At 36.7% G+C, this 24,818-nt stretch overlaps 1 protein-coding gene across 5 annotated transcripts in view; it reads right to left on the bottom strand.

The window, feature by feature from the left end:
* EXOC6 (exocyst complex component 6) overlaps positions 1 to 24,818 on the bottom strand; it is a 214,921-nt gene that overhangs the window by 68,616 nt on the left and 121,487 nt on the right. For all 5 annotated transcript variants that reach the window (XM_004369936.2, XM_012557833.2, XM_023740056.1 and 2 more), the window contains exon 18: positions 21,796 to 21,975. In XM_004369936.2, the coding sequence (XP_004369993.1) occupies positions 21,796 to 21,975 (180 nt within the window). The remainder of the gene's footprint in view (positions 1 to 21,795; positions 21,976 to 24,818) is intronic.

The raw sequence follows: 24,818 nt of genomic DNA, 5'->3' as shown, positions 1-24,818 counted from the left end.
CCACAAAAAAAAAAAAAAAAAGCACTACAAAATGCAATCCCACTCCTAGGAATATATCCTAGAGAAATAAGAGCCTTCACACCAATAGACATATGCATACCCATATTCATTGCAGCACTGTTCACAACAGCAAAAAGATGGAAACAACCTAGACGCCCATCAACAGATGAATGGATAAACTATGGTACGTACACACAATGGAGTATTATGCAAGGATAAAGAACAATGATGAATCTGTGAAGCATCTCGTAACACGGATGAAACTGGAGAACATTATGCTGAGTGAAGTAAGTCAATCACAAAACGACAGATACTATATGAGACCTCTACTGTAAAAACTCATGTAAAAGTTTACACACGAAAAGAAACAATCTTTGTTGGTTACAAGGGATGTGGGGGGAGAACTAAATAGACAATAGGTAAGTGTAACTTTGGTGAAGGTATGACAGTACACAATACTGGGGAAGCCACCATAACTTGTACAAGGAAAGGTCATGGAAGCTCCATAGATACTCCCAAACTCCCTGAGGGACTGAACTGCTGGGCGGAGGGCTGTGGGACCATGGTCTCAGGGAACATCTAGCTCAACTGGCATAACACAGTTTATAAAGACAATGTTCTACATTCTACCTTGGTGAGTAGCGTCTAGGGTCTTAAAAGCCTGTGAGCAGACATCTAAGATACTCCACTGGTCTCACCCCTTCAGGAGCAAGGGAGAATGAAGAGAACAAGATACAAGGGGAAGATCTGTCCAAAGGACTAATGGACCACAGCTACCACGGGCTTCACCAGACTGAGTCCAGTACAGCTAGATGGTGCCTGGCTACCACCACTGACTGCTCTGACCGGGATCACAATACAGGGTCCTGAACAGAGCTGGAAAAGGATGTAGAACAAAATACTAACACAAAAAAAAGAGACCAGATTTACTGGCCTGACAGACTCGAGAAACCCTGAGAGTATGGCCCCCAGTCACCCTTTTAGCTCAGTGGTGAAGTCACTCCCGAGGTTCACCATTCAGCCAGGGATTGGACAGCCTTATAAAACAAAACAGGACTAATGAGGCACAGCCATCCAGGGACAAGGACTAGAAGGCAGGAGGGGACAGGAAAGCTGGTGATAGGGAACCCAAGGTTGAGGAAGGACAGTGTCGACATGTCGTGGGGTTGTTCACCCTTGTCATAGGGCAATATGTGTATTAACTGTTTAATTAGAAACTATTTGTTCTGCAAGCTTTCATCTAAGGTACAAAAAAAAAAAATTATTTATGTGAGATCAAATTGACAACAGCAACTCAGAAGGTTTAATGGGAAGCCTAGGGGGCAGTGAGTTGAAGATAATGGTGATGGAATAATTTGGAAGAGGATAGTGAGAATAGCAGCACAACTGGAAGAATGTAATCGATGTCACTAAATTGTATATGTAGAAACTTTTGAAATGGTGTAACTTTACCTATGCTTATTTTCACCAAAAACAAGTCCTCCAAGGTCGAGAAAGGAGAGTGTTGACGTGCCGTGGGGTTGTTAACCAATGTCATAAAATGATATGTGTACTGACTGTTGAATGAGAAACTGTTTGTTCTGTAAACCTTCATCTAAAGTACAATAAAAAAATTTAAAAAATATATATATAAAAAAAGCTAAACACAGAATTACTACAAGATCTAGCAATTCCATTCCTAGGTCTATACCCAAGTGACTTGAAAGCAGGGACTGAAACAGACACATGTACACCAATGTTCCTTACCGCATTATTCACAGTAGCCAAAAGGTGGAAACAACACAAATGTCCATTAGCACATGAATGAATAAGCAAAATGTGGTACATACATGTAACAGAATGTTATTCAGCCATAAAGAGAAATGAAGTCCTGATATATACTACAGCATGAATGAACCTTGAAAACATTATGCTAAGTGAAATAAGTCAGGCACAAAAGGACACATATTATACAACCCCACTTATATGAGATATCTAGAATAGGCAAAAGCATAGAGACAAAAGTTTAGTAGTGGTAACCAGGGGCTAGGGGAAAGGGGAAGTGGAAGTTATTGCTGAAGGGGTACTGAGTATCTGTTTGGGGTGATGAAAAACTTTTGGAAATGGACAATGGTGATAGTAGCACAATATGGTGAATATAGTTAACGTCTGAACTGTACACTTAAAAATGGTTAAGACGGCTAACTTTTTGTTATATATATTTTACAATAAAAATTTTTTTTTTTAAAAAGTTGTTGCTCATCTTCTGAACTGTGTCAGTCTGAATATGCTCTTTTGATAGAACTATACTCTGCAAAGTCTAATCTCTTCACTTTTTGGTATTATATTACCTTGCATAAGTTTTTATAAGTAAATATCAGCATCTCAGCCTGATCAATCTGTTGCCTCTAGCTGACCCGCAAGCATCCTGTAAATATGAGTGCACCGAAGTTGTTGACCTATCCCATTAACTCTACCCTCGCCCTTCCTCATTCCTGTTTTTCCCACATATACAGGAGGGAAAATAGAGGCTCTTGAAATCACCAAATCATGGTTATTACAGGAAACTTCTGACTCCAATATCTTTCCTTACTATTCCCTTTCTTCTTCCCCAGGAGATCTGATCTCCTTTTTTGCTGTCTTTTCCTGCATAAGATAAATGGTAATTCCAACTAAATCTCTTAAACACATATTTTAGTCTCTTCTTCCCCCATTTCAACTTTATTCAGTTAATTGGGGGAGGGGGAGGAGGTGGTTAGTATCTTTTATATTTCTCCTTCTACTGTGGAATACAGGTTTTCTGTATGTGGAAAAAGAAGAAGATACCATTGGTATTCCTAGAACTTTGCCATTCCTATCTCCAAGTAACTTTCTAAATATGGATTCTAAAACTGCTATATGGTGCACTCTCATTTGTTTTCAGTACTGAATCTTTCTGCTCAAGATGCTGTCTTGCTTATATAGCCTGGACTGATGATCTAGTCTATTTCATCTATAGCTCTGTTAAAGAGTGAAGTCATAAGATATATGTAAGTGTGCATATGTATGTATATATATACACAAACATACATACATACAGTTAGTCTACAGACTGACAAGAGTCCACTTTAATTATTTCCATTTATATCTCTCTCATCTGTTACTTACAGGTCAGGTCTTGTAGTTCTCTAATCCCTGGCTTCCTACGAAAATTCTCAGGCTGTTTCCTTCTAAAAGGCCTTTCACTCCTACTACTTCTTTCAACTAAGGCCACAAAGAGTAGTGTTTACTAAAATTGCCCTGATCAAGAGTAATTCAAAATATTGTTTTCTACAGCATCTGACAGAGGGTAATATTTAAGTATGTGGTACCATATATACACATAAAACTTAAAATTTATGAAATTAAATTTCTCAGCAATATTAGTCAACATTTAGCTAATGTACACATCAGCTTAATAAATACCTAAAAGGATTTAAAACCATATGAGACCTTTCATTTTCAACTAAGAAGAAAGATTTCTTTTTGTTGTTGGTTTTGCAATTATGATATTAAGAAAAAGCTTAATAAGAAAATATAAATTATATTTTTAGTAGTAGGCTTTGGATTGTGAAAAATGTAACTAATGTCACCGAACAATCTGTATAGAAATTGTCCAATGGAAACCCAATCTGCTGTGTAAACTTTCATAGAAAACACAATAAAATAAAAAAATTTGTGGGCTTTGGTGTTTTTAATCTTTTCATTTCCATTCTCTCTCAAAGTTCGTTCACTCTCTCCAGTGCAATGATACACTGTAAACTGTTTGTTCTTGTTGATTTTTGTTTACTTGCAATTAACTCATTACAAAAATAAGGAAATGGATATCAAAACATGTTACGGAAGTACCTCATTATTCATCATAGAAAGATCTAGTCAATATAAGTGATTTTTTTCCAAAACAGTGGACATTCAAGTGCCAAACCTTTTAAAATTCCTGATGCAAATTTACCTAAAACTAGTCCCAAAATCTATTTCTGCCTTATTAAGTAGAGGACAATAAACAATTTGAGTTTTTTTTGGATAACAGGATCATTATAACTCTGAATATCTTATCTATATTTTGAATATATGATTTTTGATTTGCAGGAAACCAGTCAGAAAGCTTAACGGGTACTTAAAAATTACTATATTAAATGACGAAAAGGCCAAGTGAAAGCCTGAGAATTTGCCTCTTCAAAGGAACAAAGCATTTGTCCTTAGTGCTGGGAATCTGCAAGGTTATTTGAGTGCAATAGGGCCTTTTATTTTCTTTTTAATTACTACTGAATGTATAGTCGTTGCTAGGGAGGTGTACTTTGAATTATTAAATTGCTTCTTCATGAATGTGTACATGCAATGAGTAAACATATAAATATTTCTAATCAGTACTGATACCATTTTTATTAAAAATACTTTCATATAGATATTTTCCAAATTTTCATCAGAGAATAACCGACTGTAAACTTTCACTTCAAAACTGGGAAGTCTTCTACATTTGACAAATAAATTAAAATTTTTTTTTTTTTATTGTACTTTAGGTGAAGGTTTACTGAACAAATAGTTTCTCATTAAACAGTCAGTACACATATTGTTTTATGACATTGGTTAACAACCCCACGACACGTCAACACTCCCTTCTAGACCTTTCTTTTTTTTTTTTTTTTTTTTGGTGAAAATATACATAGCCAAAGACACACCATTTCAAAAATTTCTACATGCACAATTCAGTAACATTGATTACATTCTTCCAGTTGTGCAAATTTTTAAAAAAAATTTATTGTGTTTTAGGTGAAAGTTTATAGTACAAATTAGCTTCTCATTAAAAAATTCATATATAAATCATTTTGTGACATTGGTTGCAATCCCTGTAATGTGCCAGCAATCTCTCCCTTTCCCTTTACACCCTGGGTTCCCCATGTCCATTCGTGTCCAGGTTTCCTGTTCCTTCCTGCCTTCTCATCTTTGCTTTTGGGCAGGTGTTGCCCATTTGGTTTCATACACTTGACTGGACTAAGAAGTACGTTCCATGAGTGTGTTATTGCTTGTTTTATAGCCCTGTCTAATCTTTGGCTTAAAGGTGAACTTCAGGAGTGGCTTCAGTTCTGAGTTAGCAGGGTGTTCAAGGGCCATTGTATGGGGGACAAATAAATTTCTTGATTAGAAAATTCTGATTTTCTTGCAGTATACTTTTTATATTCTTTATACAAACAAAATAACCTTTTTATACTCTGATTCTTCCCTATTTCACTCATATGAATTTCAAAAATACTTATTAAGCACTTCCTTTGTGTAAGGCATTGGGTTAGGTACTCTGTTACAGAAGATACAAAGATGAGTAGATTAGTTCTTTACATAAAGGGATTAAATTCTAGCAGGAGAAAGAAGGCAAGTCTACAAATACATAGCTATACTACAATACAAAATATAAGCAGGACTATAAAAGAAGGACAAAAGACTACCTCTGGATGAGAGTCGGGATTTTTACAGTTATAAATGAAGTCAAGGTAGAAAATCCAAGATAGATCCAGGATACAATGAATATGCCAATAAGATGTACATTTTGAGTCATGGTCAGAAATGTATCTGAAAAGATAGGGTGAGATCACGTTTTTGCTAACCTGTGGAATTTTTACTTAATTCACTAGATAATCAAGAGATCTTGAAGTTTTTGAATAGGGAAAATAACGAGATTAGATTGTGCTTCAGAAAGAATATCCGGAACTGGTATGTAGGATGGACTTAAGTAAGGAGAGATCGTTGGCAGAGACCAGTCACAATAATAAAAACTTGGACTTCAATAACAGAAATAATATCAGAAAGGTCAGGAACATTTACATTTCAAATGTTAGATGAGATCTTATTTTTTTAAGATAAGAATTTTCAATATTTATACATTCAGAAAATATCTATTGGTTTTATTCTGGCCCTCAAGAGCTCACAGATGATAAGGTAGAAAGGACAAACCAATATAGTAAAAAGCAATATATGATTGTTGTTGTTAGGTGTCGTCGAGTCGTTTCTGACTCACAGCGACCTTATGTCTACTAATCGTTGCTATGTTTGAGCCCACTGTTACAGCCACCATGTCAATCCATCTCGCTGACCCTCCACTTTACCAAGCATGATGTCCTTCTCCAGGGACTGGTCCCTCCTGATAAAATGTCCAAAGTGCAAAAGACAAAGTCTCGACATGCTTGCTTCCAAGGAGCACTTTGGCTGTACTTCTTCCAACAAAGACTTGTTCATTCTTCTGGCAGTCCATGGTATATTCAATATTCTTCACCAACACCATAATTCAAAGACAACAATTCTTTTTCAGTCTTCCTTATTCTTGTCTAGCTTTTGCACACATATTAGAGAATGAAAATACCATGGCTTGGGTCAGGCACACCTTAGTCCTCAAAGTGTCATCTCTGCTTTTTAACACTTTAAAGAAGTCTTTTGCAGCAGATATGCCCAATGCAATACATTGTTTGACTTCCTGCCTACTGCTTCCATAAGCATTGATTGTGGAGCCAAGTAAAATGAAATCCTTGACAACTTCAATATTTTCTCTGTTTATCATGATGTTGCTTATTGGTCCAGTTGTGAGGCTTTTTGTTTTGTTTTGTTTTCAATTGTGCTTTAAGTGAAAGTTTACAGTTCAAGTCGGTTTCTCATACAAAAACTTATACACACATTGCTATGCAACCTTAGTTGCTCTCCCTACACTGTGTGACAGCACACTCCTCTTTTCCACCCGAGTTTCATGTGTCCATTCAACCAGCTCCTGACCCTCTCTGCCTTACCATCTTGCCTCTGGACAGGAGCTGCCCATTTAGTCTCATGTATCTACTTGAGCTAAGAAGCATACTCCTCACGGATATCACTTTATGTCTCATAGTCCAGTCTAATCTTTGTCTGAAAGGTTGGCCTCAGGAATGGTTTCAGCTCTGGGCCAACAGGGAGTCCAGGGGCCATGTCTTCCAGGGTCCCTCCAGTCTCAGTCAGACCATTAAGTCTGGTCTTTTTACTAGAATTTGAGTTCTGTACCCTACTTTTCTCCTGCTCCGTCAGGGACTCTCTGTTGTGTTCCCTGTCAGGATGGTCATTTGTGGTAGCCAGGCACCAGCTAGTTCTTCTGGTCTCAGGCTGAGGATTTTTGTTTTCTTTATGTTGAGGTGTAATCCATAAGGAAGGCTGTAGTCTTTGATCTTCATTAGTAAGTGCTTCAAGTCCTCTTCACTTTCAGCAAGCAAGGTTGTGTCATCTGTAAATCGCAGGTTGTTAATGAGTCTTCCATTAATCCTGATGCCAGAAATAGGGACAAATTGGACTGTAATTCTTCCCTATAATTTGCAGGTTGTTAATGAGTCTTCCACCAATCCTGATGTCAGGTTCTTCTTAAAATAGTCCAGATTCTCAGATTATTTGATCAGTATAAGGACTGAATAAGTATGGTGAAAGAATACAACCCTGATGCACACCTTTCCTGATTTTAAAACACGCAGTATTCCCTTGTTCTGTTCAAACCACTGCCTCTTGGTCTACGTACAGGTTCTGCATGAGCACAATTAAGTGTTCTGGAATTCCCATTCTTTGTAATGTTATCCATAATTTGCTATGATCCACACAGTTGAATGTCTTTGCATAGACCATAAAACACAAGTAAACATCTTTCTGGTATTCTCTGCTTTCAGCCAAGATCCATCTGACATCAGCAATGATATCCCTCGTGCCACGTCCTCCTCTGAATCTGGCTTGAACTTCTGGCAGTTCCCTGTCGATGTACTGCTGCAACCGCTTTTCAATGACCCTTGGCAAAATTTTACATGTGTAGGATATTAATGATATTATTAGATAATTTCTGCATTCTGTTGGATCATCTCTCTATGTAATGGGTACAAATATGGATCTCTTCCAGTCGTTTGACCAGGTAGCTATCTTTCAAATTTCTGGGCACAGACGAGTGAGGATCTCCAGTGCTGCATCTGTTTGTTAAAACATTTCAATTGGTACTCTGTCAATTCCTGCAGCCTTGTTTTTTTGCCAATGCCTTCAGTGCAGCTTGGATTTCTTCCTTCAGTACCATCAGTTCTTGATCATATGCTACCTCCTGAAATGGCTGAATGTCAACCAGTTCTTTTTGGTGCAGTGACCGTGTATTCCTGGCATCTTCTTTTGATACTTGCTGTGTCATTTAACATTTTCCCCATAGACTTCTTCAATATTGCAACTCGAGGATTGAATCTTTCTTTAATTCTTTCAGCTTGAGAAATGCTGAGCATGTTCTTCTCTTTTGGTTCCCTAACTTCTGGTCTTTGTACATGTCATTATAATACTTTCCTTTGTCTTCTTAAGCTGCCCTTTGAAATCTTCTGTTTAACTCTTTTACTTTATCATTTCTTCCATTTGCTTTAGCTACTCTACGTTCAAGAGCAAGTTTCAGAGTTTTTCTGACATCCATTTTGGTCTTTTCTTTCTTTCCTGTCTTTTTAATGATCTTTTGCTTTCTTCATTTATGACGTCCTTGACGTCATCCCACAACTTGTCTAATCTTCGGTCATTAGTGTTCGGTAATTAGAATGAAATTTATTCGAGATGATCTCCAAATTCAGGCAGGATATACTCAAGGTTGTATTTTGGCTCTCGTGGACTTGTTTTAATTTTCTTTGGCTTCAACTTAAACTTGCATAGGAGCAACCGATGGTCTGTTCCACAGTCTGCCCCTTGCCTTTTTCTAACTGATGATATTGAGCTTTTCTATCGTCTGTTTCCACAGATGTAGTCAATTTGATTCCTGTGTTTTCTGTCCGGTGAGGTCTACACGTATATTTGCCGGCTATGTTGTTTAAAAAAGGTATTTGTAATAAATAAGTAGTTGGTCTTGCAAAATTCTATTATGCATCTCCAGAGTCATATCTATCACCAAGGCCATATTTTCCAACTAGTAATCCTTCTTCGTTTCCAACTTTCACATTTCAATCACCATTAATTATCAATGCATCTTGTTTGCACCTCTGATCAATTTCAGACTGCAGAAGTTGGTAAAAATGTTCAATTTCTTCATCTTTGGCATTAGTGATTGGTGCATAAATTTGAATAATAGTCACTGTCTTAGTTATCTAGTGCTGCTGTAACAGAAATACCACAAGCAGATGGCTTCAACAAACAGAAGTTTATTTTCTCACAGTTTAGTAGGCTAGAAGTCCAAATTCAGGGGGTCTTTGTCATCAATCTTCCCCTGGACTAGGAGCTTCTTAGCACAGGGACCCTGGGTCCAAAGGACACACTATTCTCTTAGCTCTTGTTTCTTGGTGGTATGAGGTCCCCCTATCTCTCTGCTGGCTTCTCTCTTTTATATCTGATTGGCTTAAGGTACAATCTAATGTTGTAGATTGAGTCCTGCCTTATTAACATAACTGCCACTAATTCTATCTCATCACATCATAGAGACAGAATTTAAAACACATAGGAAACTCACATCTGATGACAAAATGGTGGACAATTCACGCAATACTGGGAACCATGGCCTAGCCAAGTTGACAGGTATTTTGGGGGGACACAGTCCAATCCATGACAGTCAGATTAACTGATCTTCCTTGTAGGCATATGGATACTTTCCTGTCACTGACAGTGTTATACTTCAGGACAGATCTTGAAATATTCTTTTTGATGATGAATGGAATGTCATTCCCCCTCAATTTGTCATTTCTGGCACAGCTGACCAAACGATTGTCTGATTCAAAATTGCCAATATCAGCCCATTTCAGCTCACTAATGCCTAGGATATCGATATTTATGCATTCCATTTCATTTTTGTTGACTTCCAATCTTCCTAGATTTATACTTTGTACATTCCACGTTCCAATTATTAATGGACGTTTACAGCTGTTTCTTCTCATTCTGAGTCACGCCCATCAGCAAATGAAGTTCCCAAAAGCTTGACTCCATCCACGTCACTAAGGTCGACTCTACTTTGAGGAGGCAGCTCTTCTCCAGTCGTATTTTGAGTGCCTTCCAACCTGAGGGGCTCATCTTCTGGCACTACATCAGACAGTGTTCTGCTGCTATTCATAAGGTTTCATTGGCCAATTTTTTCAGAAGTAGACTGCCAGGTCTTTCTTCCTAGTCTGTCTTAGTCTGGAAGCTCCACTGAAACCTGTCCATGATGGGTGTCCCTGCTGGTATTTGAAATACTGGCGGCATAGCTTCCAGCATCATAGCAACAATCAAGGCACCAGAGTATGACAAACTGACATACGCGTGGTTGCAAAATATGATGAAGCCATAAAAAAGGTAAAAGATATGAGAATTTCAGGGAGCAATAGTGGGCTGGGGTGAGAAAGAAACATTTGCATTGGGTCATGAATTGCAATGGGTCATATATTGGGTCAGATTTCTACAAGTGAAGTTTAAGATAAGGGTAGTAGAGAAAAAGCATTCAGGAGAAGAAAAAAATGGTCTTAGAAGAAAGTTATAGTAACAACTAATATTTTTTGAGTACCTGGCTGTGTTGTAAACATTTTATGTATACTATCTCACTTAACCTTCATAACAATTCTATGGATATATACACTGTCATTAATTTCCTTTAATAACCAAAAAAAAAAAAAAAAAACCAAACCCGTTGCTGTCAAGTCGATTTTAATATCTGCAGTGTGCCTTGCCATGGGGTGACCACAGAGAGGTTTCCCAAAGCACTGCACTCACCACAGATGCATCATAATATTAACTTTCACAATCACGCCCCAGAGAATCCTGACTGCTTCGTCAAAACAACTAGTATTACCTTCAAACTTAGGTTTCCACAAAACTACAAATATATCGAGGCACTGCCAACATAATTAGAATTTAATTTAAATACCTAAGCAAAGAAAAATAAGCCTGTAGGAAGTTCATTATTTTTTAAATTTACATGCTAGCTTTAGCTTGTATCTACTTGCCAACATGGCTGCATGATCATTGCTGTTAGTCTGAGAAATCAGCAAGGCAATCAAATAAAAAAGCAAAATGTATTCCAATAACAGCAGAAGCAGTGTTCAAATTAGCAAAAGAGAATACACTATAAAACAAGCAAGTTGGCTCTATGTGTTGATACAATTTTTAAAGGCATTAATTTATCACATAAATGTAACTATCATTTTATTTTGAATATTTATATATGTTTTTACATCCACATTAATCAGATAAATCCTCCTCCAAACTTTTGTCTATCTAACCAAGTTGTCTAGTCAGCATTAAAATACTGAGATTTAGCAGTTACTGAATGGGTAAATTTAGAAAACATTATCTGACACAGTTCTTTGTTAAGGAGCACTGGTTCTCAAACTTTAAGCAAAAAATGCAGATTTCTAAGCCCCAGAAATTTAATTCAGTTAGATCTAGAGACAAGAACTGAAACCTCGATTTTTAACAACTACCTCTTCCCTCTGGTGATCCTAGTACAAGAAGAAATGAGTATTTCTTCACAACAGAAAACTGTACTGAAGACATAATTCTGAAGATGCTTAGAAAGGGTAAATCACTTTGCTTTCATGTAATCTGCTAATATAGCTTAAAATAAATTAGTCGACGAAACATGGAACCCTAAAATATTTTAAAATTAATTATTTAAATGTATGTTCTTCCCTAAGAAGTAAATAATAAACCAAAGTAAAAACGAACCATTGATCTCAATTTAAACACTTATAAGCTCCTGATTTAGTTCTGTAATAATTATGCAGTACTGGCTTTTTCCTTAAAATATTGTTTAATTTTTAAAATTGCCTGACTTTTCAAATTTCAATCATAAATATATAAATTTAAGCACTTTTTAAGAAGAAAAAGATATTTCCCTACAAAAATGGATTTAATCACATTAAACCAAAATTCATTGCCATTGAGTCGATTCCAACTCATAGTGACCCTATAGGACAGAGCAGAATTGCCCCATAGGATTTCCAAGGAACAGGTGGTGGATACGAACTGCCAACCTTCTGGTCAGAAGTCAACCTCTTAACCACTGCACCACAAGGGCTCCTTAATTACATTAGGTCAATGAAACTCAAAATCTGTTTACTAACGGAAGTTGAACTTCTGTTACAGCCTACACTAAAAGTCCCCCTCCATATGGGAAGCTGTCCTCTTCAACCAAACCCACAATGAGTAAAGGAGAAACCACAAGCAAAAGAGGAGGAAGGAGATACTCAACTAGCCAGGCCAATCAACCTAACCAATCCTAGTAAGCAGTGGCTGGCAGTTTTGTTAGCCAGGCAACTGATTTTTTTGTAAGATTGGACTAGACCCTAGATAATCTCTAAATCCTTTCTAGATTTAACTTCAAAAAATTTTTGTTTGGATTAGTATAAATTACCCAGTTATTTTACTCAACTGTTTTTTTCTATAATCTTTCAAAATTTATGTAAAGAGATACTGTGAGATATGTAAAGACCACAAAGTCAAGATGAAATTCAGCTAAAATTTAGTAACCTAGTCAATAAAAAGCAGTTAACAACACTTAACATATGACCACCATGTAATTCATGGGACTTATGAACTCATAGTTCACATCATACCATTTAGGAAAGTACTAAAATGTATTCACTATGTCACAATTTAACAATACAATCCTTAGATTTTTAATACTGTTCTTACTGGTGTTATATAAAAGAAAGGGTGATTAAAGCCTGTGATTGTACCATTGACTATTATAGTTCTTTGCAGTTTCAGTCAAGAAAAAAACTCAGATACTTAACTCAGAATGGAGTAAACCAAATAATAAAGAAAATAAAAATGTATAGCTCAAAGAAAAAATAAGGTTCTAGAATGAGTAAATATCTACGTTTAGCCTGGGACTTTACATTTGTCCGAAAGAATGATGTTTAGAAACACACAACATTACATATTGGGACCTTAGAGATGATCTAATTCAATCACTTTACTTCAAAGAGAAGGGACACAAGTTGTTCAGAATTAAGATGACAGACTGAGTTCATGTGTTTGCTTCCCATCCCTTCTGAGAGGCAAGTGAAATAAAAAGTAGAGAACTGCAAAAAGGAATAAAATGTTTTAAGAGCAAATAAAATGAAGGTGTATGAGTGAATTTATCAAGGGATGTTTTCTGGAGACAGCAGATGAAACAGAGAAGAGAAAGCCATTGCCCATTACATGCTACCGGGGAACTAGAGTGTAGCTGGGAGTCAGCTGCCCATTAGAAGTCCAGAGTTGGCAGGTATGAAAGAAGACAGAAATGGGATGGGAAACAAGGAAAGTAAATGAAGGTTTCTGGAACAACTGTGCCAATCATCCCTCACGTACAGAGCACAAGCAATTTCCCTAATGAACTTTTTGGGGAGGGCTGAGGTTCAAAGACAAAAAAGAAAAAGAAGGCAAAATTAAAAAAAAAAAAAAAACCCTCTTCATTCTGGCATGGTGATAATGGAAAGAGAGGCAGGAAAGGCTACGTAATTTGCGGAGTCTCTAGCAAAACGAAAATGTGGAGTTCCTTGTTAAAACATTACTAAGAATTTCAAGACAGCAATAGCAGAGCAGCAAACCACACACAGGACCCTTCTAAATGTGGGAACCTATATGACTGCATACACTGCATGCCCATGAAACTGGCCTGAAGACAGGAGATCACAGTTTGATGTCCAGCTCCCTAGCTGCCCATCTAAGGTAAAGCCTTCTTTATATATCTACTTTTAAAAAAAGAATAATATTCTATGAAAAAGGAACACTCAAAAACAGAAGTGATTACTTAGAAATTAGAAATATAATTAATATTCTACAGAAGGACTGAAAAATAAAGTTCAAAAAATCTCTCAAAATACCGAACAAAAAAGGTAAACAGATGATAAAGGATAAATGACATAGAGGACAAATTCAAGACCTCTAACATTTAACTAATGGGGTCCCATAAAAAGAGAACAGAAAAATAGAGGGAATAAAATTATCAAAAAAATGCTAGAAGAAAATTTCCCTGTGTTAAGCAAGGACATAAATTTTAGAAAGAAAGGGGTCACTCAAAGGGGTCAGTCAGTACAGAGCTAAGTGAATGAAACAAAGACTCACACCTGAACACATTTCCATGACATTTCAGAATAGTAAGGATTAAAAAAAGCTATCCTAAAACCGGGATGCCAGAAGACAATGGAGGAATGCAATGAAAGTTATCAGAGAAAACGACAGTCAACCTAGAATTATATATAACCAGCCAAACTGTCAGTCAAAAATGAAGCTGAAACCCATTGCCACTGAGTCAATTCTGACTCACAGAGACCCTACAGTAGACAGAGTGGAACTGCCTCATAGGGTTTCCAATGCTGTAATCTTTACGGAAGCAGACTGCCACATCTTTCTCCTGTGGTCTGGCTAGTGGGTTCCAACCGTCAACCTTTCGGTTAGCAGCCAAGCGCTTAACCACTGCTTCACCAGGGTTCCTTCCAAAACAAGGACAGAAAAAGACATTTTCTGATGTGCAAGGACTTGGATAGTGTACTTTCCTTTTGGGGGAAGTAACTGAGGCAGTTCATCAAAAACAACCAGTAAAGCAATAAAAAAAGAAAGACTTGGAATTCAGGAAATGGTTTGTGACCTAGGAGAGCAGGGAAGAAAGCTCTACGTTAACAGCTAAATAGCAAATTTAGAGAGCAACCAGTAAAGATCAGAGAGACATAGGCCTCTGGAAAAGACATTTCTGGGAAAGAAGGGATTTTCATTCCATTTAAGTATGAATAGGAAGTTAGAAAGGAGAACTCGTGTCACAATGGTTAAGCACTTGGCTGCTAACAGAAAGGTCAAGTACACGGACTCCAGGGAGGAAAGACCTGGCAATCTGCTTCTGTAAAGATTACAGCCAAGAAAACCCTACGGGTGTAGTTCTACTCTGTCACATGGAGTCACTATGAGTCAGAATTTGATACGACAAAATGTATCAACAGGAAGTTAGAAACATTTGCTATGATGAAGGTACAATATTCACTTGTCCACAAGGGAAAAAAAAAAATCATGTTTCAAATAGAGCAACTAAAATGTGGTATACATGTTAAAACCAAACCCGTTGCCATCGAGTCAATTTCAACTCAAAGTGATCCTGTAGAACAGAGCAGAACGGCCCCCATAGGGTTTCCAAGGAACAAATGGTGGATTGGAACTGCTAATCTTTTGGTTAGCAGCCGAGCTCTTAAGCACTATGCCGCCAGGGGTATAATTTTCAGTAAATAATGGAGTGCAATAAAAAAGAATCTATTTGGCCAAGATGCTAGAAATATTCTTCTTCAAGTGTCCTAGAATTTAAGATACTGGATCCAAAAATGAAACGGAAAAAAAAAGAAAGAAAAAGGTGATCTTAGCATACATATTACATCTTGCCTAAAGGGAACAATATTGACATAATCATAACAAAGTTTAGTCCTATTTACTGGTTTTCAGCTTGGAAAGTTAACGCAGGGCAAAGCATAGATTTGATTGTGGTTGCCAAAAATGTAAATATTAATAGCCCTGATAAAAGTAAAAATAACAAGCACAGCTGTCAAGATAGTTGAACTGACACAGCAAAGGGTAGGGAGGCTAATAACTTCATCTTACATAGAAGGGAATCAAGATACTAACTAAAGTAGAAGGAACTAGAAAGAGAAGGATAACTATATTACAGAAAGGAATAATAGAAAAATAAAAAATAATGTAACAATTAATGGGAGGACAAAGGGGAAGGGAGAGGTTGCTATGTATGCCTTATCTTTCCTATCACTAGATCTTCTCCATCTTTTATTAAGATACCACCAAATAAATAAAAACAAATGGTGGGAAATAGTAGGTTGGGAGAGTGGGATTAGGGGTGGTGAAAAGGCAAGAAGAGAAGCTATTTTTCATCTCAAACTCTTCTGGGCCACTTACTGCCATGTACATATATTAAATGGAATAAAAGTAAATTAAAACAAAACCTTTATTTTTGGCTCTATGAAATAAAATAAACATTAGCAAATTAACCTAGAGGTTAAATGATTTGTCCACACTCACGATGATGGTTAATTGGAAGAATAAAGCCTAGAACTGAAATCTCAAGATTTTCAATATAGTGCTGCATCTTCAGAAAAAAACTGAGAGAATGATTTTTAAAGTTACATACTATCCATTTCTGTCCACATCATGTGTCTTCATTTATTATCGGACATATATTTGCTTCTCGGTTAAAGAAAGTATAATGTATTAAAATTATTTGTGGAAATACAAAGTACAAATTAAAAATTTAGTGGCACCAGACACTCTTAGTGGGGAAAGAGACTATGGCTCTAATCATAAAGAATTTACAAAGGATGCTAAATTAGCACATCAATAAAACACCAACAGCCTCAAGCTAACAATTAAGTCAAGGAAAAAAATCCTTCAAAGGAAACATCTAAAAAGGGAAACACTCTAAAAGGGAACTAGATAGATGGGGAAGTAGATAATGAATTTAAAGATCAAATAACACTTGTGGCACATTTCTCTCTCTTGAAAGTAGTTTCTACTACAATATTGAAAATTTCATTATTGAGCTTATTCTCTAATTTATCTTCTGAGTTAATAAAAAGTAAATAATTTTTCTTCAACAGTGTGATTTTAGAAGTTGTGCTATATTCAGTGGTATACTACTAGAAGCTTAACAAGTGACTCACTGGGGAAAACAGCCTTGGTTTGTAACATGTGCTGATCTCCACACTCTAACTACTCCTACCATGGGTACGAATGTGAAGTCACTGAATGTGCAGGTGAGAAGAGATGTACACAATCAGCTCTCACAATATGTATTTCCCGATACGATTGTGAGACCACTTTATCTCTGTAGGAAAGCATCTCTAATCTTGGAGTAAAAGATATTGAAAGAATGATTCTATTAACAGAAGTTCTTTTTATGAACAGCCTTTCAGGTACCTATTTTCTGCAGTGAGATATACTTCTAACCAGATAATGATTTTCTTAAAAAATACCCAATCACATTAACGTATCATTAGAGAACCGTATGTTAAAGACAGTCATATTATTCCTAAAAGTCATGTTTGTTTTTCTATTGTTCACCACACCACTTCCATTAATGCAGAAAATCAAAAGCTGAGCACATTTGAAAGTAAAGGGGGAAAAGTTATCTTTCTGGGAAGAAAACGGTGTTGATATTTAAAATTCAAATAGAAACTGGATTAGTCTATTCATTACATCATGGCTAAAGATAAAACAACAGAGAGTCTTAAAAATAAAGAAATATGAACAATTAATCATTCAAGATTATCTATTTACTTTCACTGTAAAGCATAACCATTTATTAGTATGTGAATAAACACATATGAAGAAATAAAAACTCATTATCACTCATATTCCCTAGTGGCTATAAATCAATAAAGTATCTTTATTAAAACAAACACATGATTAACATTCATAAAGGAAGGAAATAACTGTTCTTTCTTGAAGCAGAACAGTGTTGGGTCTTTAGACAGGAAAATATTACTCAGTTTCACCTGGCAGGCGTAAAGATTAACTAGACGCATTCAAGCTGCTCAACAGTTTCTTCCATTTATGTTCATGTAAGTGAATGAATGTTTTAGTGCTTTTTAAAATTTGTCTGGTTTTAAATTTTCTGGCTAATATAAAATCTTATAAAACCAAAGAAAAGCTTGCTTATAAACTAGGTTTAAAATAAGCAGCATAAATGCAAAATGACTTGCAAAATATATGCCAAAATGTTAACAGTGGTTATTCCTTGACAAGGTAACAGGTGATTTTTATTTTCTTCTTTATACTTAGCTGTATCTTCTAGTTGTCAGCAAAAACAATTATTAGAAAAAAGAAGGGTCACTTACACATCTGAAATAGCATAAATTGCTGATTTCCAAGAGCACTAATTTAGGAATAAAACAATAATATTTATTTGATATATTAATCAGACCATAACACCATAAGCTAGCATCTGACCCTAAGCCATTGTAAGCACTGTACTAAAGCTATAACAATTATTCAAGTGAATATACTTTTCAATGAATGCCCTTCACAATAAAGAACTTTTAAAAAATGGCTGTATAATGCAAAGCGATAGAACTCAAAGCTAAATAATATACAGCTTAAATGTAGCTATGAATATAAAGAAAAAAATGAAAAGACATTACAATGAAACTAACACTACAAAGGGCCTTAAAACAATCATAGAAGACAAACGGAGAAGAAAAGATAGACAAAACTAACATTGATTAATTTTACCTACTTTATGCCAAGCACCCTGCTAGGCAATTTTTTACACACTCTTTTAACTCATCCTACTGTACTAAAAAAAGACAAAAAACAAAACCCGTTGCCATCAAGTCAATTCCGACTCACAGCAAACTTATGTGACAGAGTAGAACTGCCCCATAGGGTTTCCAAGGAGCAGCTGGTAGATCCAAACTTTTGACCTTTTGGTTAGCAGCCGAGCTCTTAACTACTGTGCCACCAGGGCTCCCATTCTACAATAGTCCTATGAAAAAAATGGCTCAGAGAGGTTAAGCAACTTGCCAGGATCTCATAGCTACTAAATTACAAATCTAAGGTTCAAACATGTTGTTGTGTGCCATGGAGGTGATTTTGATTCCTGGTGGCCCTATAGGACAGAGCAGAACTGCCCCATAGGGTTTCCTAGGCTATAAGCTTTATGGGAGCAGATTGCCAGGTCTTTTCTCCCACAGAGCTGCAGTGGGTTAAAACCACCATCCTTTTGGTTAATATTCGAGCACTTAACCATTGCGCTACCAGGCCTTGGTTCAAACAAAAGTCTGTCTAACTCTAGAGCCCAATTCTATGCTCTCCTCCCTTCAGCACCTTGGCCTCCAGAAACAAAAGATAAATGGGCTTAACTCTAACTGAGTTATAAAAGGCAAGTTCCCTTGAGGCAGATAATATACTTTAGCAGGACAGCTTAACATTTTAGGTAATAGGGAAATATCTGTCATTACTATAAACATTGCCTATTTAGCTTGCTGTTAATTCCATGAACATAAGAGAGCCTGGCTTCTCTGCTAGAGTACAGATGAAGCAGTAATTTAATTGAGAGGCAAGGACCAGTGGAAGACCACTGGCTGACTCTTTAGAGGAACAGGTGCAAGAAGTAATATACCAATTCTCTCACTCATCCAACCCTGGAGATAAAGGGTATTTAAAGTGGACATTATTGGTGTCCCTCCAAGTCCTATAGTTTTCTTTCACTACCACAATCTGTAGTAGCAAAGTGAAATGACAGAGTTCTTTTCTTGGGCTCCATCAAAAACATTATTATCCATTAACCTCTATTGCTCTCATATCCATGTGATCAGAGAACAAAATCCTATTGGATAGATTGTAACTTCTCTGGAACCAATGGAACTTTCACAGGCAAGCTGGTCAGCAATTGGAGATCATAACAATCTTTGATGTAGAAAAACTCTTTGCAATAATGGTTAAAAAAAAAAAAAAAAAAAAAAAAAGCCAAATCCATTGCCGTTGAGTCGATTCTGACTCATAGTGCCCCTATAGGACAGAGTAAAACTGCCCCATAGTAGAACTGCTGGTGGATTTGAGGGGCTGACCTTTTGGTTAGCAGCCGAGCTCTTAACCACTACACCACGAAGGCACCATCAATAATGGTAGGGATTGACAAAAACTAAATATGTAGTGAAGCTATAAGTGGAGTTTTTAAGCTAAAAGTGTTCAATCGTAAGTACTTTTTAGTGGTGGGAGCTGTGAGAACCACCTTTACTCCACTGAGTCTACTTCCTTGTCTAATTATTTGCACTACCGGACAATACTTCAATTATTTCAAAGAGCGGTCCTTGGTTTCACAGTTCCCATTGTCTCTAACTCATCCCACTGTTCCTGGACACTACCAACACCAAAAATAGGGCACACAGCCAAAACTAGACCCACTTCTCATACCTAAGGTGGGAGAGCTAGTTCTGCTCAAGCTGACTGACTTGGGACTGAATGCGATAAATAAATATACCTGAAGCTTCTCGGAGGCTGGAGGGAGTCCAGAACTGGCCTCTCTCTCTATTTGGGTTCAAGGGCAACCAGAAACTAAGGAATCAGATTTTCACTTATAACATTTAAATAAAAATGGTAGCTTATGAAATGCCCTGTTTTGCTTACAAAAACAATATGTTTAATAACACTGTCTATGTTCTTTGATTGAGAAAAAGCAATCTCGTCAAACATTTTACATAATTTGAGCGTTTCATAAAATTAATACACTAAGCTATAATATAATTACTTTATCAACTATGGCTAAAATGCATCATAGCCAATAATTTAATATTTTCACTTGAGAATTATGCTTTTAGGACATCGTTAGAATAATCATATACAATTGTTATGACTATTTTCTCTTTTCTTCGCTGTGAAATATTATTTTCTCTTTGTTCATATTGTTGAATTTGTTGATCTACACTATACAAAAATTGATGTGCTTTATAGAAAAATCCATATTAGATGACATAAAACTCCAAAATAGCATATGAAGACTCACCTAAGATCCTAAGAAATGTCATAATAGGTTAGATGAATACTCTAGTTAGACCAGTAGTCTGTCTCAGTATCACTAGAGTACGCCCTATGAGAAAGCAGGATTTTCATCCAGGATGTCAGCCTCCCAAGATAAGGCATTTACCTAAACATTTCTAGCATAATAACCTCTCCTAATCCTATCCCATTTATGTGCAAAAGTCCTATCATCTTGCACCACCCTGTGAAGCACATAAAACATATAAAATTGCAACATAAAAACACAATGTATGTATGTGTGTGTGCATGTGTGTCTGCACGCATGTGCATGGTTTATTCTTGAGCATTCCTTTTGGCTAGAAGCATGGAGATTTATACTGAGAAACTGAACTCAAATTAAACAATTATTTAGTACATACTATATAAAAAACAATTCCTTAGAAATTAGTTGAAATAAAAATTAAATATACAGGATTCAAGGACTGCAATTAGGAATATAACGTCATCCCTGGCTAAGCTGCTGAAAGTTGTTTGGCACAGATCCATCATGAAAATTTCTTTAAGAAAATCTTCCATTTATTTTTTAGCAGTATCTTCCCTCAACTATTCTAATCAGCCCTTTGGAGCAACTCCTGATGGGGACAGAGTAAAGAGTGAAGAGAATATCTTTCTTCTTTTTTTTTTCCACTTCAAACAAGGGATTTGGAGGCAACTGGATAGGTTCTAGATTAAATATTTTATTATCTATATCTATATCTCATCTTGGGGTAAAAAGGTCGATAAAATTTCTATTTTATTTGTACAAAAACCACTCCACAGTTCTACTGTTTCTGAATATGCCTAATAAAAGCATATTCATCCCACTGTAACTTCTCTGATCTTTGCATTCGTCATCTGAAGAACCCAATGTTTCAGCCTATCCACAGCCAACTGTCCTTGCTTTATTTTTTTCTTTTACACATATCATCAACAGAACGTTCAAGACACAGATGTACTAGGACTATATACCAGAAAAGAATAATGCTCCTTTTTCCTAAAAATGTCCAATTTCTCGGCCTTTTCTAACTGGAAACGCCACTGAACACTATTCGAGTTTATTTCTATTTAAGTCTACCTTGTCAATTTCAGGGTTTTGTTTTGGTTTGTTTTTGGTGGGAAGAGGACTGTAGTTATTTTGGTTAAAAAGCAAAATAAATTAAAGCTTCTAAAATAATTGACTATGTTATGAATTTTTACAAGTTGATTTCTAATAATGGAAAAGGAAATATGCAAATTAGGAAGCTGCTCTAAACAATCAAACCTCAAACTAAAACTAAATTCCAAAATATACTTCAGAAGGCAAAATTACAAAACGATATTTTGAAATTTCTTTATACTTACAGGTAAATGAGTGAACACTTGAAAGATGCTTCTCAAAAAATTAATAAGATCCATTAAATAACCACTAGCTCTTCCATCTGGCTCAGACATTGTCCAGTCATAATCAGCAAGCTGAACAAATTCATCAATTTTTTGGTTAAGTTTGGTATATATTTCTCCTTCTGCTGCATGTCGGGCATCCTAACAAGGGATAAAATAACAGAGCAAAAAATAAGAAACAATTACAGAAGCAGGTAATAAAATAAATTTTCTTAAATTCTAATTTTTTTTGGTATATTTCTCTTTTAATATTTTAACCATTCATTAAAAGTCTAGGAAAACTGTTTTGTTTTTATGCATTAATTGTTTTGTTTTGTTTTCTGCTGGCAGTAATCTATCTGACTAGCCATCACATTTTTCCTCTTTTCTTTTCTAACTTTGTTGTTGTTGGGTGCCGCTGAATCAATTTTAACTCATAGTGACCTCATGTGACAACGCAAAACTGCCCTATAGGGTTTACTTGGCTGTAATCTTTACGGATTCATAGCTCTTAGCGACTATTGAGTCAGAATAATCGACTTGAGGGCATCAGGTTTTTAATCTTTACAGAAGCAGACTTCCAGGACTTTCTCCCATGGAGCTGCTTAGTGGCTTCAAATCACCAACCTTTCGGTTAGCAGCCACATCTTTTTTGTGTTTATATGGTAAGATAATTTGTGAGACATTAATCCCTCACTTGATTTCACAACTCTAAGAAGACCTGTAGGAGAAACAGAAGTGGAAAAACAGAATGCAGAAGACCCTTTTCTCCATTCTTTGACTCACTGAGGGGGATTAGGTTGGACTATCACAGAAGGAATGGAATAGTTGATGGTGCTTTGAGTTGAAGAGGCAAAAACTGATGGTTAACTTCTCTGAGGAGGGCAAAAGAAATGATGGGAGTAATGTCAGCAAAAATGGCAAAGTAAAGATCTCCAAACATTCTCTCCGCTATAACAGCAACAAGAAAACTGGCAAAAAATGTCAAAATTAACTTTTTCAGAACTCTAGAAATTAACAAAAAACTGCAGCAATCCAGAAAGCACTCATTCAAAACAACCTATTCAAAAACAGCTGAATCTCAGTAAGAAAAATGAGCACTGCAGCATTTTAATGTGCCCCATTTCCATCCCTGCCCTCCTGCTCCAGCTCTGTGGTACCCTTGAAAAATCAACATCCCGCAACTGTGGTGAAAACCAGCAACTTGGCCACCACCAAAGGAGGCAGGACAGCGTTCTTTAACTTCGCGGCTGCCTGATGCAGTGGATAAAGGTTGGTACAAACAATAGGCTAACCAAAAACCTTAAAAGGAAAAGCTGGGGAACGAGATGTCCACAAAACCAAAACACCAAACTCACTGTTGTCGAGTAGATTCCAACTCATGGCGATCCCATGGGTTACAGAGTAGAACTGCTTCTATAGAGTTTTCTTGGCTGTAATCTTTATGGAAGCAGACTGCCAGTCATGTTTTCCATGGCACTGCTGGATGGGTTTGAACTGTCAACCTTTATGTTAGTAGCCAAGAGCAAACTGTGTCATTCAAGGACCTTGAGATATCCATACCTGTTGCCATGGAGTCAATTCCAACTCACACTGACCCTACAGAACAGAGCAGAACTGCCCCACAGGGTTTCCAAGGAACAACTGGTGAATTCGAACTGCCAACCTTTTGGTTAGCAGCTGAGCTCTTAACCACTGCATCACCAGGGCTCCTGAGATGTCCATAAGGGCTTTGAAAAGTTCAAATATATTCCTGGGGATCTACAAGGCCATGTGCTTTCTTAGGGCTGCACATCGGTTCAGGAAAGATCTGTGATGGCCCTATGCTCTCACCTCCGGTTGACCTTGAGTCTCTGTGCAAGCAAGAAGTGAAGGCTAAGGCAAGAGTTGTCAATTGCCTGGCTGAGTGCTAAAGGCATGTCCCAACTCACACACAGAGCACCTCGGCAAAGACTAGGGGATGTATTTGGTTGCAAGTGTTTAAGGAAATCTATGTTCAGTCGTTAGCTGACCTTAAGCTAACCAAGAATACAGACTTCACAGAATTAGTTCAGAAAAGTGTCAAAACAAACAAACAGGAAAAGCAACAAACTCTGGGGAGGGGAGTGTCTTAGTCATCTGGTGCTGCTCTAACAGAAATACCACAAGTGCATGGCTTTCACAAGGAGAAATTTATTCTCTCACAGTCTAGTAGGTTACAAGTCCAAATTCAGGGCGTCAGCTCCAGGGCAAGGCTTTCTCTGTCAGCTGTGGATGAAGGTCCTCGTCATCAATCTTCCCATGGTCTGGGAACGTCTCAGCACAGGAACCTCAGGTCCAAAGGATGCGCTGTGCTGCCGGTGCTTCTTTCTTAATGGTATGAGGTCCCCAATTCTCTGCTTTCTTCCCTTTCCTTTTATCTCTTGGGAGATAAAAGGTGGTGTAGGCCACACCCTAGGGAAACTCCTTTACATTGGATCAGGGATGTGACCTGGGTAAGGGCAGTGTTACAATCCCACCCTAATCCTCCTTAACATAAAATTATAATCACAAAATGGAGGACAATCACACAATACCAGGACTCATGGCCCAGCCAAATTGATACACACATTTTTTGGGGAACATAATTCAATCCATGACAGGGAGGGAATGTGACTTCCATAGGTGCCACATTATATTATTTAAAACATCCAGTTTTCAACTACAACAACAACAAATTACAAAGCATGCAAAGAAGAATGCATGATCCATACACAGGAAAAAAAAAAAAAAATCAGTAACTAGAAACTGTCCCTGACGAAGCTCAGAGGTTGGACTTACAAGACAAAGACTTTGAATCAACTATTTAAAATATGTTCAAAGAATTAAAGGTAACCATGTTTAAATAACAAAAAGAAAATATGAGACCGAAATCTCATCAAATAAGGTATATAAATAAAGCTACAGAAATTACAAAAAAGAATCAAATAGAAATTCAGGAATTGAAAAGTACAATAACGGAAACAAAAAATTCACTGGAGGGGTTT

The sequence above is a fragment of the Trichechus manatus genome, unplaced genomic scaffold, assembly GCF_000243295.1.
Source record: "Trichechus manatus latirostris isolate Lorelei unplaced genomic scaffold, TriManLat1.0 scaffold00007, whole genome shotgun sequence".
Classification (NCBI taxonomy): domain Eukaryota; kingdom Metazoa; phylum Chordata; class Mammalia; order Sirenia; family Trichechidae; genus Trichechus; species Trichechus manatus.
Note: the sequence above shows the minus strand (reverse complement) of the source record. Positions and strands in the feature narration are given on the sequence as shown.